This window comes from Artemia franciscana, chromosome 18 (genome assembly GCF_032884065.1).
Source record: "Artemia franciscana chromosome 18, ASM3288406v1, whole genome shotgun sequence".
NCBI classification, from domain to species: Eukaryota; Metazoa; Arthropoda; class Branchiopoda; order Anostraca; family Artemiidae; genus Artemia; species Artemia franciscana.
Window position 1 is genome coordinate 17,437,505 of NC_088880.1, and position 14,277 is coordinate 17,451,781.

Here is a 14,277-nt window from a genome sequence, read left to right on the forward strand (position 1 = left end):
ACACTAACCAACAGTCTCCCCGTGAAGCAGATTCTTCAGCCTTCTCAGCTTTTAGCTCAAGGCTACGACGGCTATCAGCGCCGACGCGTTACTTGATAGTCTTATCAAGCATAGCATACTCCAGTTGGAGGGATTGGCTTACATTAGGGAACATGGTATTGAGAAGTGCTTTCTTCTTGTTTGCCCTCTTATTGATCAGATCCCAGGACTTTGCGGAGATCCACTGTCCCTTCAATCCAGGCCAAGTGCTTCATTAGTGACATCATTTTAGGTCTGTGTGATAGCCGCCGAAGCCATCTAAAGATGTTCATGTCTTAGTTGTTTACTTACCAGAAAGTGTTTGTTCTGATTTTTCCTATGTCAATCTGGTGAAGTTCAGTTCCGGAGAAGAACTTGTTGATATCTTTTTTTTGGCGAGGAGAGTGTAAGCCAAAACTGAGCCATTGGACTGAGCCCTTTCTATTATCCACTCTCCATTTTCGTTACGTTCTCCAAGACCATGCTTGCCCAGGACTTCGACGCAATAGTCTCCATCGTTGCCAACCATTGCATTGAAATCCCCTTTGACACAGAGGATGCCATGCCTGTTTACATATTTCACGACAGAGTTTAGTTCGCTATTGAATGTCTCTTTCTGGTCATCTGTGGCTTCATTAGTTGGCATGTAGCCTGCAGCCAGGGTAATTTTGGCATGCTTCCCATGGAATCGAGCAGTCATAATGCGGTTACTCACGGGTTTCCTGCTAATTGATGATTTTGTCATAGTTTTTGAAATGACTACGGCTACTCCAGTTTCACGTCTTGTTTCATGGTAATTGAAAATTCCGGTGTTTCCATTGTTGAGCAGTTGCTTTTCCCAGCCAGTGCACTTCTGAGAGGATCATGGTGTCTAATCACCATGATAATCAGACACTGACTTATCCAGACGGCGGAGACGGTTATGCAGCCATGTGTTTAGCTTGAGATCAGCTTGAATCAGAAGTTCAGTGATTGTAAAACCTACAAAATGATGAACCTGGGTGAATTGCGGCTATTGGTCAGAACCTCGAAAAGAAACCTCCCCGTGGGGCATCATGCTTTTTGTTTGTTATTTATTTCAGTTCGGTTCCCTTCGTCACTATGAGAGTTAAATAGCTAGTTTCTTTCCCTTTTTAAACTGCCTATAATTTACATTCTTGCCCAGGCTATTGGTGTTGGGAAGTTGATACAGGCCTGCAATAGGAAATAACTCCTATGCTGTCGAGGGATGTTCTACTATCTTAGAGTATAATAGAATGATTGGAATAGGTCTCCAGCTCTCTATGTTCAATTTCAAACTCCCTTTACGTAGTGGGATCACTTTTACTTCTTTTAGGGCGTCTGAGAATGTTCCAGTTTGTAGTGAGATATTTATGATACAAAGCAGACAGGATAGGAGGTAAATCATAACTGCTCTGAAGGCTTGAAGATTTAATCCGTCAGTCCAAGCTGAGTTAGATTTAATTGATCCTTTTTCTAATTCTTCATTAGTGCATGACTCAAACAGAAAATTCAAAACTTCTCCTCTTTTGTCAAAACATTCCTCTTTCTAGAACTGATCTTTATATTCTCTACCCACTTGCTGTATAGTTTCAAAAGCTTAAAAAAAAAAATCAACAAACAAATCTGCAATTGTATGTTTGTGTGTGATTTTAAACCATCAATTTCAAGTGCATGTAGCTCAGAATCTTTTTTACTTCTCATAATCTCATTAATAACATACCATGTTCTTTTGGTACTAACGTGATTCTCCACTAATTATTGCTCCCAAGTTGTTGTTTTTTTACAGTTTTTTAGCCTTCCTTTTCAGATAGTTTACTTTATTTCTAACTAATCTTAATAACTCAAAATCCTTATCATTTTTCCAAATTCAGATAATTTTAATACTAAGAACTCAGCTTTTCAATCACATTTGAAATATCTCTGTGATAAATGGTCCAAACCGGGATAAATTATACCATCAACATAAATATGATTCAGGTAATCTAAATTAACAAAAATATTATCAATCAATGCAGTAGAATGACTGTAAATCCTCGTGGGTAAACTCACTGAAGGGTAAAGATCATATGAAATCATAAAATTAAAAAAAAAAAAACCTATAAGTTATTTGAACTAACATCTAAAAGGTTAAAATTAGCTAAAAACCATCAAAAACTTCTCCGAGCCAGCACTAGGCGGTCTATACACCACAACAACTAAAAACATCTTATTGTTTTTAGTAATCATTACTAATTCCAAAACGCACTTTTCATCTTAACTTCATTTCAAATTAATAAATCTTCCTTATCTTCAAACTCCAATTCATCTTTACCAAAAACCCAACGCCACCAAGGCTCTTTGTAGTTTGACACATTACTCCTAGCTGGTAACCTGGAAAAGAATAGGCCAAGAGATACTGATCCCGACTCAAAAACGTTTCACGGATTCTAATTGTATCAAATTCACTATACGAATCCTCAGTCAAGTGTAAAATATCGAAATAACCAGTCGTAATATGGCAATTCCATGCGCAAAGACGAAATATTTGTTCATCTTTATCTGAACTACAACCATTCTTCGATGGCCTGACAAATGTACTTAGTCTTAGAGGTTTAAACCGATTAAGCAGAAAATCATTACGTCCAATAGGAATTTCAATATGATTCTTAATTCGGAACTGATTTTCTAAATGTCTTGGTAATGCTTCATTTGAATCACTATCCACCATGGATTCTAATTACCATCGAACAAACCAACTGACACGATAATAATGAAAAATACAATAATAATAATAAAACGATAGCAAAATTCACACACACAAAAATGGTAATAGGGGATGGGAGCATACAAAATGGTACTAGGGGGATAGGAGCATAAAAAAATGGTACTAGGGGGATGGGAGAATAAAAGAATAGTACTAGGGAGATGGGAGCATAAAAATAATGAAAAACCCTTATGTCTAACATATTTAACTCCATTAAGATGTTACAACATGTCAGCCAGTGATTCCACTCTTTTAGTACTCATATCACCTTGCTGGCGCATAAAAATGCTCACTTTTTCGTTTTCGTCAGGCATTCGTTAACAAAAATTCTTAATTTAGCAAGCTTTGACTTAGCTCTAAATACACCATAAGTAATTTCTTTACTCAAGGAACTTTATAAGGACAAGTGCCACGGTGTTAATAGAATTGCTTGGGGCATTTGGGCTCATAATTCTGAATCCGATAGCCTTCAATAGCTGAGACTGAGATAGTTGACTTACCAATCTTGTTTACAGTAGTATCAAATACAGTCACATTTAACTCAACTCCTGCTATTTTCTTTAGTCCAGAAAATACTAACGAATCCAGCAGCTTCCACTGCTCGAAACCATCCAGCTTTTCTGCAAGTTTTTCAACACGAAATTCAAGAGACTCAACTAGACCTTTAAGGCCTATTTAGACTTTTCGGTTCTTTTAATTTATTACTCTATTCAAGTACGATCGAATCGTAGATCTCCGACACAATAAGCTGAATATTTTGAGCATCCTGAGACTGAGTAATTGTTGACGTTCTATCATTTGGCGCACTAATTTTCCCCATTACTTTTTTCTGAATGACCTGCATCCGATCCACTTTAATTTCCTTTACCTCTGCTTGAGTAGAGTTAACCTGATAACAAATAATAGGAGCGTCTAAGCCTACAGAAACTGCAGTTCCTTCCGTATTTCCGCTTTTCTCGTTACCATTTTTAAAAATTTCAATTGAAATATCTGGATGATTTTCATATTCACAGAAAGCATTCTTTACTCCTGTTACGCTTTTCTTAGAGGTATAGGGACAATTTTCTTTAAAATCCAGCAGGTTTGCCTCGTCAACATTCTCTAGGTCATGGGACCCATAGCAAAAAAAAGTGTATCGAAATTTTTTTCTTGTTTAGTTCATCAGCTTGTTCACGCGAACAAGCCATAATAGGTAATCCTGGAAAGCCAAGTCCCTTTTCTTGTATTGTGTCATATAAGTTCTGAAGCCTCAAACAAAAGACGATAACGAGAGAAAAAGGCTTTAATTCAACTAAGTTAAACAGGCAGTTTTAAAGGTTCAAAACAGTTCATTCTACCTGAGATTGTTCAATTCGTAACAACACAATTAATTTAATGGAGCAACTAGCTCAGATCATCAAGATTTTAAAGATGTAATCCAATTAGATTAGATGTTACACCTTGAAAACTAGTTTAGTATTGAATTTATTTCGGTTGGTCGAGTGTAAAGGAGCATCCTCAGTATTACTCTGGCCCCCTCCTCCTACCTCTAACAATGATGACTAAAGACAATGAATGAAATGGCACACTTTCATTCAACTCTTACCTGAAAAGAATGAAGTGTTGTCTTAAAAAAAACAGGCCTACTGTTGTTAGATCCATACTTTAAACATGGAAGAACACTTTACACACGGAAGAAACCATTTAATCAGTGTGTTAAATTTCGTTGTAGTAAACTTATTATTTTAAAACGCCCTGTATTCTGCATTATAAATATGCACTCACAGACCCTATGACTTTGTAGGAAGCATTATTCAGTATTTCACTATCTTACAAAGTTTGGTTATTGCGAGAGAGAGAGAGAGGGCTGTAATGAAACCAAGATTCTCATTCGTCTCTGTTCCATTGTAAAAATAAATTAAGTTTACAAAGTTCCGTCTAAAATGAGTTTCATTTATGATAAATTAATATCTTGCAACAAAATGTTTTGTAAAAGATGTAACCAAATAAATATTAATGTTCCACTGCTTAACAAACTATTTGTTTAAAATTTACCAGCTAAAATTTCTTTCAAGTTAGTAACTGACAAGTTAGTGTGAATCAAGCAAATAATATGTACTTTTGGCAGTATTTATGCAGATCTTTCCACATTGACATGTATTTACATGTATCGTTGTTCAACAGCTAGACTTTAGTTTAAGTAGTTAAACCGTTTGTCGTGATGGCTTAGCCCTTATTATTGTTTATTTTACTTTCAGTTTTTGAAGAGTTTAAGGCATCCTAATATATTAAGATATATTGGATCTAGAAGTGAAGATGCTGGCCTTGCTATTTTAGTTGAAAACTGCACTGTACTTGATTTCACTACTGTGACTGACCAAGAAATTTGTCATGGGCTTCATTCATTATTCAGTGTTGTCCAGTTCCTCCATAAAGAGGTTTGTGTATTTTTCTTTATTAAACAAAAAAATTATTCGATTTTTTGATGAAAAGGAAAAAATTGTAATCCGATTGGCTGCTCAATGATATGCATTAGTCGTGGTAATAAGATGATTATCAGCTGTATTAGTGGTTAGCTTATGCAGAAAAAAATTAATAATTCTGAGGTATGATTTCTTCCAAAGGCCCATGACTTTATAATTACTGTCATTAAAGGTAATGATAATCTTCAGAAGGGTCAGGTGCAAGCTCCTTATTGTACCTACCAAGCTCACGCTCTGGAGGCTGAACTAGCAACCCCTGTTTAGCAAACCAAGGTAATCTCTAGGAGTTGGTTGACTTTTAATGTTAAATCTTTACGATATCGTGAAAAAATTTTTGAGAGTAGCCTTGTGGAAACAAAAGTTTTATTTTATTTTCATTTTAAGTAGATTTCAGTGTCAAAAGGAAATTAAAAAAAAGAAGCATTTTGAGGGTTATATGAGTTGAGTGCAATTAACTTCGAGGGGGAAATATGTTTTATATTCTAAATAACGTTTTAAAATAGAACCAAAAATAATTGGCTACTTTAAACAAACAAAAGAAAGCACAAAACCCTAATTTACTGTTCCTAATAGATGAAAAGCCGCTGCTTCTGACCCAAGTAATATTTGTTAAATGGAACTCTGATCGCCCTCTGTAAAGCACATTTTGAACTTTAGCATAGAGACTGATGGACTGTGGAAGGTAACCTCCTCATCTTTTGGCTAGTTTATGCCTAGTTTATGTTTTAGTACGCCTATTTACTTTCATTTAAAGCAATTATATTGTAAAACGGATCTTCTCTGTGTTTTAATTAAATTAGATACATAAAACTTTAAATATTAGCATCTGTCAGTCCCCTTCTCCTTATTCTAAAGTTTTATTTTTCTCTCATATTATGTCGATATTGAATGTCGTACCGTTACAATAAGATACTGTGGGTTTGACAGTTTTTAGCTACTCAGAGAAAACAGTTGAGTTAAAGAAAAATTCGTTTGAATGAGTTTATTCTCTATTTTCTGTAAACACTGGCTTCATCCCCTGAAAAAGTGGAGTCATAACAAAAAGTTTCCTGGGTGGGTATTGAAAGGTATGAAATTTAATAACTATCGTTCTTTGGTAAATTTCACTATTATTTACTCTGTTTAAGGAAACGTATGAATGTAAGCTGTATATGTTCAAAGGGTTCTGTAATTAAAAATACTACGTTTGAATGAGCCTTTTTCGCTGGTATCTTCAACCAGTGATTCGATTCAATCACTAAAAAAAATTGTATCTATGAAAAAATTCCAGAAGGACCTGAAACTTGGAAATAAAGAAGAATTTTCTGGTTATGGTTTTCAAACTTTTGCACGGACGATCCTAACCTGTGGGTAATCTATTCGTGCATCCTATCCTCTGTGAATTTAAGCCAATGAATATAGTGTACATCTGTAATTTCGGTGCTATAACAGAGGAGCTGCCAGTCCCACAGCACAGCGCTAAACTTAAAGGTATTCTTTCAAATGAGGGAAGGCTAGGGTTATATCCCAACCCACTCTTAATTATTATTAGTACCTGGCTTTATTTTACACAAATTTGCTTTGAGATGAATACGCTACCCTTTGGTCGTATTTCCTTAACGACTTGGTGGTTTTATACGAGGGTTCTCAAAAGTTTTACACTGGATGGCTATTTAATTGTTTTTTGTAGTCAGTATTTTAACTCTATTTAAAGCTGTTGTTTTGGGTCACATAGTGGCCGAAAATAGCACCTCGTCGTGGTGCGATCTGTTTTGTTCTTAGAAAGGACACTAAAAATCAAAATTTAGACAATATTTTCATCTTTTATATGAACAATAATTAAATCCATCAATATATTCATCTTTCAATATATTTCTAATTTTGGCTTGATAGAATCACCCAAAGAATAAGGAAGGCAAAAAAAAGGTAAAAGAAAACGAATAAACTCACAACAATTAACAGGTTTCCCAAATTCCAGAAACATGATTTATGTCACCTCCTTTTACACGGGAACCGATAAGTCAGAATTCGGTAACCTAAGACTGGTTAAGCTTACCTCTATGTTGTCAAAGCTTCATGGAAGTTTTCTAGTTAAAAGCATTGACTTCATATACTACCTTAACTAACTTTGTGTGATACTTCTACCCAACACCTTTCTCATTTAATTGAAACCAGCAACAACAGACAACATTATTTGTTGAAACTTTAAATTTACTAATTTCAGAAAACACACTTTTGGTGCAATCATTTTGACTCGAAAGTGCGGATCCTATATCGGATTAAAAGTGTGGATTCTATGACGTGACTAAAGTCCCATCCGTCTTCCAAAGTCGTTTTGGGCCTTCTTTCACCAGTCTATCGATATAGGTTTTGTATGAACTTTATTTCTGCTGGGTGGAGAAGGTGCGGCATGTTGGGTGACGAGACAATGCCTATCCATCTTTTTGGGGTGTCCTCTAGAACAAGAGCTTTGTACATGGTTTTCAGAAGCTATCTTAGGAAAACGAGTGGTTTCAATACGTTCTGTGTGTCCTGTCCATTTAAGCTGTTCTTGTTATTTTTTGTCGAGGATAATAATTTTTTACCCTGAGACTTCGGAGAAGTTTAAGGTTGGAGATCCTATTCTGGTAAATGAAACCAGCAATCCGTCGTAATTATTTTATTTCAAGGGCAGTGTGATGCAGAACTGATAATTTCTTTTAACAGTCCAATTCTGGCAGTGATAAATAAGTGGGAGTGGTGAGTAAGTTGAATAGCCTTACTTTAACCGTTTTTGATAAGTTCTTGCTCCTCTAGATGGGCAACAGAGTTTAAATAGTTTGAAAGTGCCAGACGTCTACAACTATCTACAACTACAAAATCACAAAAGACAACTACAAATATCTTTGTAGTTGTTATTGTCAGAGCTTTGTTGGCCATGGAGGTAGGTAAACTCGTTGACCCGCTCTGTGTTATCACTTCCAATTCGGAGAGTTGGATTAACCTGGTAATTAGTTATGCGTGAGTGGCCTACGGCTTTTTATTTTAAGGTGTTTATGGTGGTCCCAAAAAGGCTGGTGACCGTGTGAAAGATGTTGACCTGAGATTGGAAATTATTAAGGATTAGGCCATTAGGTCTTTATCATTGGCATAAGCTAGTTTGTCTGTCACTATTTCTCCTACAGAGGCACCGGACGATCTGTTCTGGGTTAAAGGACGATATTTCAAAAGAGATTGAAGAGGTGTGGTGATAGCAAGCAACCTTGGAGAACACCAGTCAGCGTTCCCAAAGGTTTTGTTAAGTCCTTTTTCTGTCAAAACATGGCTTTCGAATTTCGTGTACATGTCTCTGATCAAGGAAACCAAGGTGGGTGGGATGCCAAAGCGAAGAAAGATAGGTCATTGGCCTTCTCTCCATATGAGGTTGAACGCCTATTCGAATTCTATAAAAAGGCAGTAGACACTTTGGTAGAGTTCAAAATATTTTGCATAATCTAACGAGCAAGATCACAGGTTGATGTTTGCAGTTCGTTATCATGAACAGTTTGATAGTGATAAATATCTGTTAAAAATGAGTGTTGAGAAAGGAAATTATTTTTTTCAGATTTTAAGTCATCCTGGGGATTAAGTTGATTGCAAGAGCTTTCTGGGGCCTTGACGCCCCTTTTCATAGTGACACAGGGAACAGCTTTGCATTTTTTTTAGTGTGGACATTTTATTTTTTTTGGACATTTAGTGGACCATACGTTTGTGGATGTTTAGGTTATAAAAGAAAAATGAAGCCCATCTTTACTGAAATTTTTTGGATATTTTTTTTCTTTCTTGGATCTTTTTTTTTTTAATGTCTTGGTCAGAAGCTGTTTGAAAGTCTTGATAGTTCCAATTAGAACGAGCTTTTGAGTTGTAAATCTGTTTTACAAATTTTCCCTCAACCTGAAGGATGGAGGGGATATATTACATAAGGTTTTTACAGCCTTGACGCCCCATTTCCTATGTATATAGCAAACAAATTTATATTTTCTTTTGGCAACCAACTTAAAGTTATGGATATTTAGATTATAAATGAAAAATAAAGCTCATTTTTTCCAAAAGTTATTCAGAGAGATGTCTTAGTCAAAAATTACTTAAAAGCTCTGATATTCCTATTTTTAGTGGTTTTTGACCTGCAAAAATCCATTTAAAAGTTTCCATTGAATAAAACTTTTGACTAGTATATTTTAAAAATAGTGTTTTTAAACAATAGGTATTTATTTTTCATATAGAATCTAAATGTACAATATTTGGCTGAGATTGTCGTTTGAACATTATAAGATTTCTCCATTGTGCCTTTGATAGGGTATCGTTTCCCCTCATGGAGATTTTTTTTCTCAGGCATTGCCCCCTTTTTTCAAGACAAAAAGACCTGGTTTCTGTCCCGGTAGATGTCCAATGTCCCGGTAGAGTTTTTTTTTTAGTTCAGAAACTGTCAGAGAAAATTGTTGATGGAAATGAAGTTCCTTATACTTTTTATAGGTGCATCTCTGCGGGTTTTCTACGAAACATGTTTTTGTTACCTCATCTGGAATGTGGAAACTGGGTTTATTCCACAATGCCAAAGAAATTAGTCAGCAGGAAGATATCATAAATGATTTAAGAGGATTGGCTGAATTTGGAATTGAGGCATTGAAATTTTGTAGTGAGTATTCGGTTTATTATTAAAGAATTGCAGCCATTTGTCGGTGGATAGTACCCTTCATATTCAGGAAATCTCTGTATACGCTATATTTAAGTAGCCTTAACTTAGTAAACACTGACCTGAATATTCATTTTACTTTCTGCTTGTTTTAGAATTCACTTGCTCATAATTTGCTCATTAGAATTCGTATGCTTTGTCTTTATGTTGATATTACTGTTCCTTCAATTTCTGTTCTTTTTGGATTATATTTATTCATGGATAGTAATTTCTGTGCGCTTAATTTGGATTATTATATCACCTTTTTTTCTGGTGGTTTTAGGTGTTAATGTGGCTCTTTGGTTTTCTTTAAAACATTTTTTTTGTGAAACACGATTTTTAAAATTATTTCCAGCTCGTTTCAAATTTACAAATTTTGATTATTGGCTAATATTAGGAATCCTTGTAAAGTTGCTTTTGTGTCTCAGAATTAATACGTTTAGTTGGAATTTAAATTTCGGACAAAATTTGAATGTTGACTTAAAATTTTTGTTCAGTTGTAGCTGAGTGCTATAAATTACAGTAATATAAAAATTTTGGATTGTTTGGGAGAAAAATTATTGTTAATTTAAAGTGAAGATCTGCATATTTTCTAGTCTTCTATAGGCCTAAAGTCATAGACACCATTGAGTATTTACTTTATTAAAAGATTTTTTACGTTATATTTTTTTGCGACTGTTGCCTTTTTAAGTAAAGACATACTAAGGTCATTTAATAAAAAGAGATTAATTTAAAAGACTTATTGTCTAAAAAAAGAACGTCACAAATCAATATAACCAGATTTGTTTCCTCAATTTTTTGTCTTAATCGAGCTTCCCTTTGTTCTGCAATTTTAGTTTCAGTGACTACATGAGTCTCTGTTCTCTCAACGCCGGTATTTTCAACGTTGTAATTGCAATTACATTCGTATCATATTTAGGGCCCAGTATGATTTTTGTCGCACGTTGTTGAACAGCCTCGAGATCGTCACTTATGTAGTCAATAATGTGCACCGGTGTCAATGTTAGTTCCAGTAGTTCCAGTTTTGGTCGTTGTTAATTGGTGATTTTCTCAACCTTGGTTTATAGAAAAATGTTTTCTGTCCCATTTTCAGGTGGACTAGGTTTGCTTTTTTCTGTGAATTGTGATACCCTTGACAAGGGACTTGGCCCAATTGAAGTGAATATAATAAGTGAATATTTTTTGGGGGGGTTGTACCATCCTAAATATTCATTTTAACATTAGGGTTTCCATGGTTGTGTGACTTAGGGATATATATTTTAAGCCACTTGAAAAGAAAACAGTTTTTGGCCTTTCTTTGGACCTTATTTTTTGGCAAACCAATATATTTTCGTGTTCGTTCGTATTTATATTCGTTCGTATTCATTTAATGAAATGCTATCTTAGCGCTTAAAACTGAACGCTAAATTACGCTACTTTTACAATCACAAAATGGTCACTTTTTAGCTACACTTACGAAATATAGCACAACTTTCAATGGACTTAGGAAATATGGTACAAAGGAGTTTGCGAATCTGTTCCTACGGCACTTGACTGGTTCTAGTTTGTTGTAATGCCTAGTATGCTTGCTGATCGATGAGGATGGTGGGAGGATGGACTGGTGCTTCCCATTTGTTAATAGTGATTTCCCAAATTTCATTATTGACTCATTACTTCGATCGAATAAGGTGAGCAGATTTAAGAGCTCACGGGCACTTTTGTAGTTGCCGAAACTGGGTCCGAGTATTATCTTAGTAGCGTGTTTTTGAACATCTTCTAGCTCAGCTGCCATATAAGCTGTGTTCTGAGTTTGGGGACCCCAACGGAATAGAAATACAACGGAAATGCTCGAGGATAGGCCTGATGTAGGTTGCATACGGCAGAAGGAGCTGATGATCAGTGAAGCCTAACCTGCGCATACTTGTACAACTCTGGATTGGGCTGTGACCTTTGTGTACAATATTGTCTACATGCAGCTTAAACGAGCAGTCACTTGTAAATGTTATGCCTAGGATTATTGCAGGGGAAACAATTGGAAACGGAACATCTGGGATTGTGACATCTCGCTTGAGTGGAATAAATCGTAAAACTTTAAATTTGTGTTCATTCACTTGTAGACTGTTTGACTTACGCTGGCTGATGAAGTCTGTGAAGACAGTCGTGTCTGACTGCTCCGAAAACAAAGGTCTTGGCCACTTTTTCTGCGTATATTTTAGGCGAATCAAATATTGTTTTAACTTGGTTTTGCGCATTGGGTTTCTCTTGGCTGGAAGGTTAAATGTGATGTGGAAATAGACCAACGCAAAGCAGGAGCTACCCACCTTTCCTCATAGATCTGGATGGAGACTCCCTTCCCCCATGGAAATATTAGTCAAGACAGTTGAAAATATAACCTTGTTATTTTGGCCTAAGAATGTATCTCTTAACTTCCCTTAATACTTTTATTTCATATATTTATCTATCTCTCCGTCTATAAATTTATCTATCTATCTCTTTAAAAGAGCAATGATTGTGTACGTATGGATTTATTTTTTCACCGTATAAATATTCATTTACCTGGACAGTACCAAATGCAAGATATCAGCTAAGCCCAAGAAGATTTGGTAGATATTGGACAACAAGGCTTAATTTTAGATGCGTATTTTCGACACAACAAGGCACTGAAACAAATAAAAATAACCAGGAATTACTATATTATCGGGAAATACTTCAAAACTTAAGATGGAATGGGAAAACGAGCGCATGGGAACCACGAATCCGTCGATTGGGTGTCATTGGTCGAATACACAATGTAAATTTAGCAGCAAAGCTAGAGTGCCTCTATTTGCGAGTACTTTTCTATCATTTGAAGGATTCAACAATTTTTGAAGATCTCCTTCCTGTGAATAACTCTCGTTATGGGTCAAAGAAAAAGCATGCCTAGCTCATGGCCTTGAATTTGTGTTTGGATATCCTAGAAAAATTGGCACTATCCAAAATGCCTTCTTTAATGCAAATACTCTTCGCACATATTCTTTATGTCGAGAATTCTACAGCTCCAGAAGGTCTTTGGGAAAGATTAGAAAAATTAGTTGGCAGGGGGTTCTATTCGGCAAGTGTGACGAAATATTTTGTCTGAAGATGCTGCAATTAAACGTGCTTATCTTACTTATTGCATCCAAGTATAATGCGATGGCAATAGGAGGTCGGAATTTAAGTAGATCGATACGAAATAGACAGCATTGAGACCTACGAAAATGATCATAACTTTGAATTTCTAAATTCTAAGGAGTCTGTTGATAGTGGTGATAATGTGTATCGGAGTTTGCAATGAAAACAGCTTGAATTTATAGATAATATTTGATTCAATGATCCTAATTATGTTGGGTAAAAAAAATCATAGATGGAACAGGGGTACCGGTAAAAAATTTGTGTATCAAATCTTGTATCACATTCCTTGTGGCTAAGATCGTAAATTAGAATGTATGGCTTTTACTGGAATTGCAATGACTTTATTGCCTTTTAAGTAAACAACACACAAGACCTTTGGCTTTAAAGTTCTATTTTACTCAAATTCAATCAAACAGTTCGTGGTAACGAACTGTAGTAAGGAGCGACCCGGCTCAATAGTAATCAAAATTCTAAAAAATGGAATTTTGATACCAATTGCTAAGTCAAAAGAATCGCATTTTAATGCTGATTCTAAATATATAAGTTTCATCAAGTTTAGTCTTACCCATCAAAGTTACGAGCCTGAGAAAATTTGCCTTATTTTAGAAAATAGGGGGAAACAACCCCTAAAAGTCATAGAATCTTAACGACAATTACACCATCAGATTCAGCGTATCAGAGAACACTACTGTAGGAATTTCTATCTACAAAAATGTGGAATTTTGTATTTTTTGCCAGAAGGCAGATCACGGATGCGTGTTTATTTGTTTGTTTGTTTTTTTTTTTTTTTTTTTCCCCAGGGGTGATCGTATCAACCCAGTGGTCCTAGAGCGTTGCGGGAGGGGTCTTTTTAACGGAAATGAAAAGTTTTAGTGACCAAAAAAATTGGAGGGCACCTAGGCCCACTCCCACGCTAATTATTTTCCCAAAGTCAACCGATCAAAATTCTGAGATAGCCATTTTGTTCAGCGTAGTCAAAAAACCTCATAACTATGTCTTTGGGGTCGACCTACTCCCCCACAGTCCCCATGGGAGGGGCTACAAGTTACAAACTTTGACCAGTGCTTACATATAGTAATGGTTATTTGGAAGTGTATAGACGTTTTCGGGGGAATGTTTTGGTTGGGGGAGGGGTTGAGAAGAGGGGATATGTTGGGGGAACTTTCCATGGAGGAATTTGTCATGGGGGAAGAAAATTTCCATGAACGAAGCTCAGGATTTTATAGCATTATTAAAAAAAAAAATGAAAAAAT

The 14,277-nt window shown here is 35.6% G+C and overlaps 2 protein-coding genes across 8 annotated transcripts in view; both read left to right on the top strand.

Moving 5' to 3' along the window:
- Positions 1–14,277, top strand: part of LOC136038686 (protein-associating with the carboxyl-terminal domain of ezrin-like) — a 42,487-nt gene that overhangs the window by 14,495 nt on the left and 13,715 nt on the right. For all 7 annotated transcript variants that reach the window (XM_065721974.1, XM_065721972.1, XM_065721980.1 and 4 more), the window contains 2 exons: positions 5,002–5,181; positions 9,697–9,859. In XM_065721974.1, coding sequence (XP_065578046.1) covers positions 5,002–5,181; positions 9,697–9,859 — 343 coding nt within the window. The remainder of the gene's footprint in view (positions 1–5,001; positions 5,182–9,696; positions 9,860–14,277) is intronic.
- The window catches only part of LOC136038689 (uncharacterized), a 97,678-nt gene that overhangs the window by 6,302 nt on the left and 77,099 nt on the right, over positions 1–14,277 (top strand). The gene's annotated exons all lie outside the window — the stretch shown is intronic.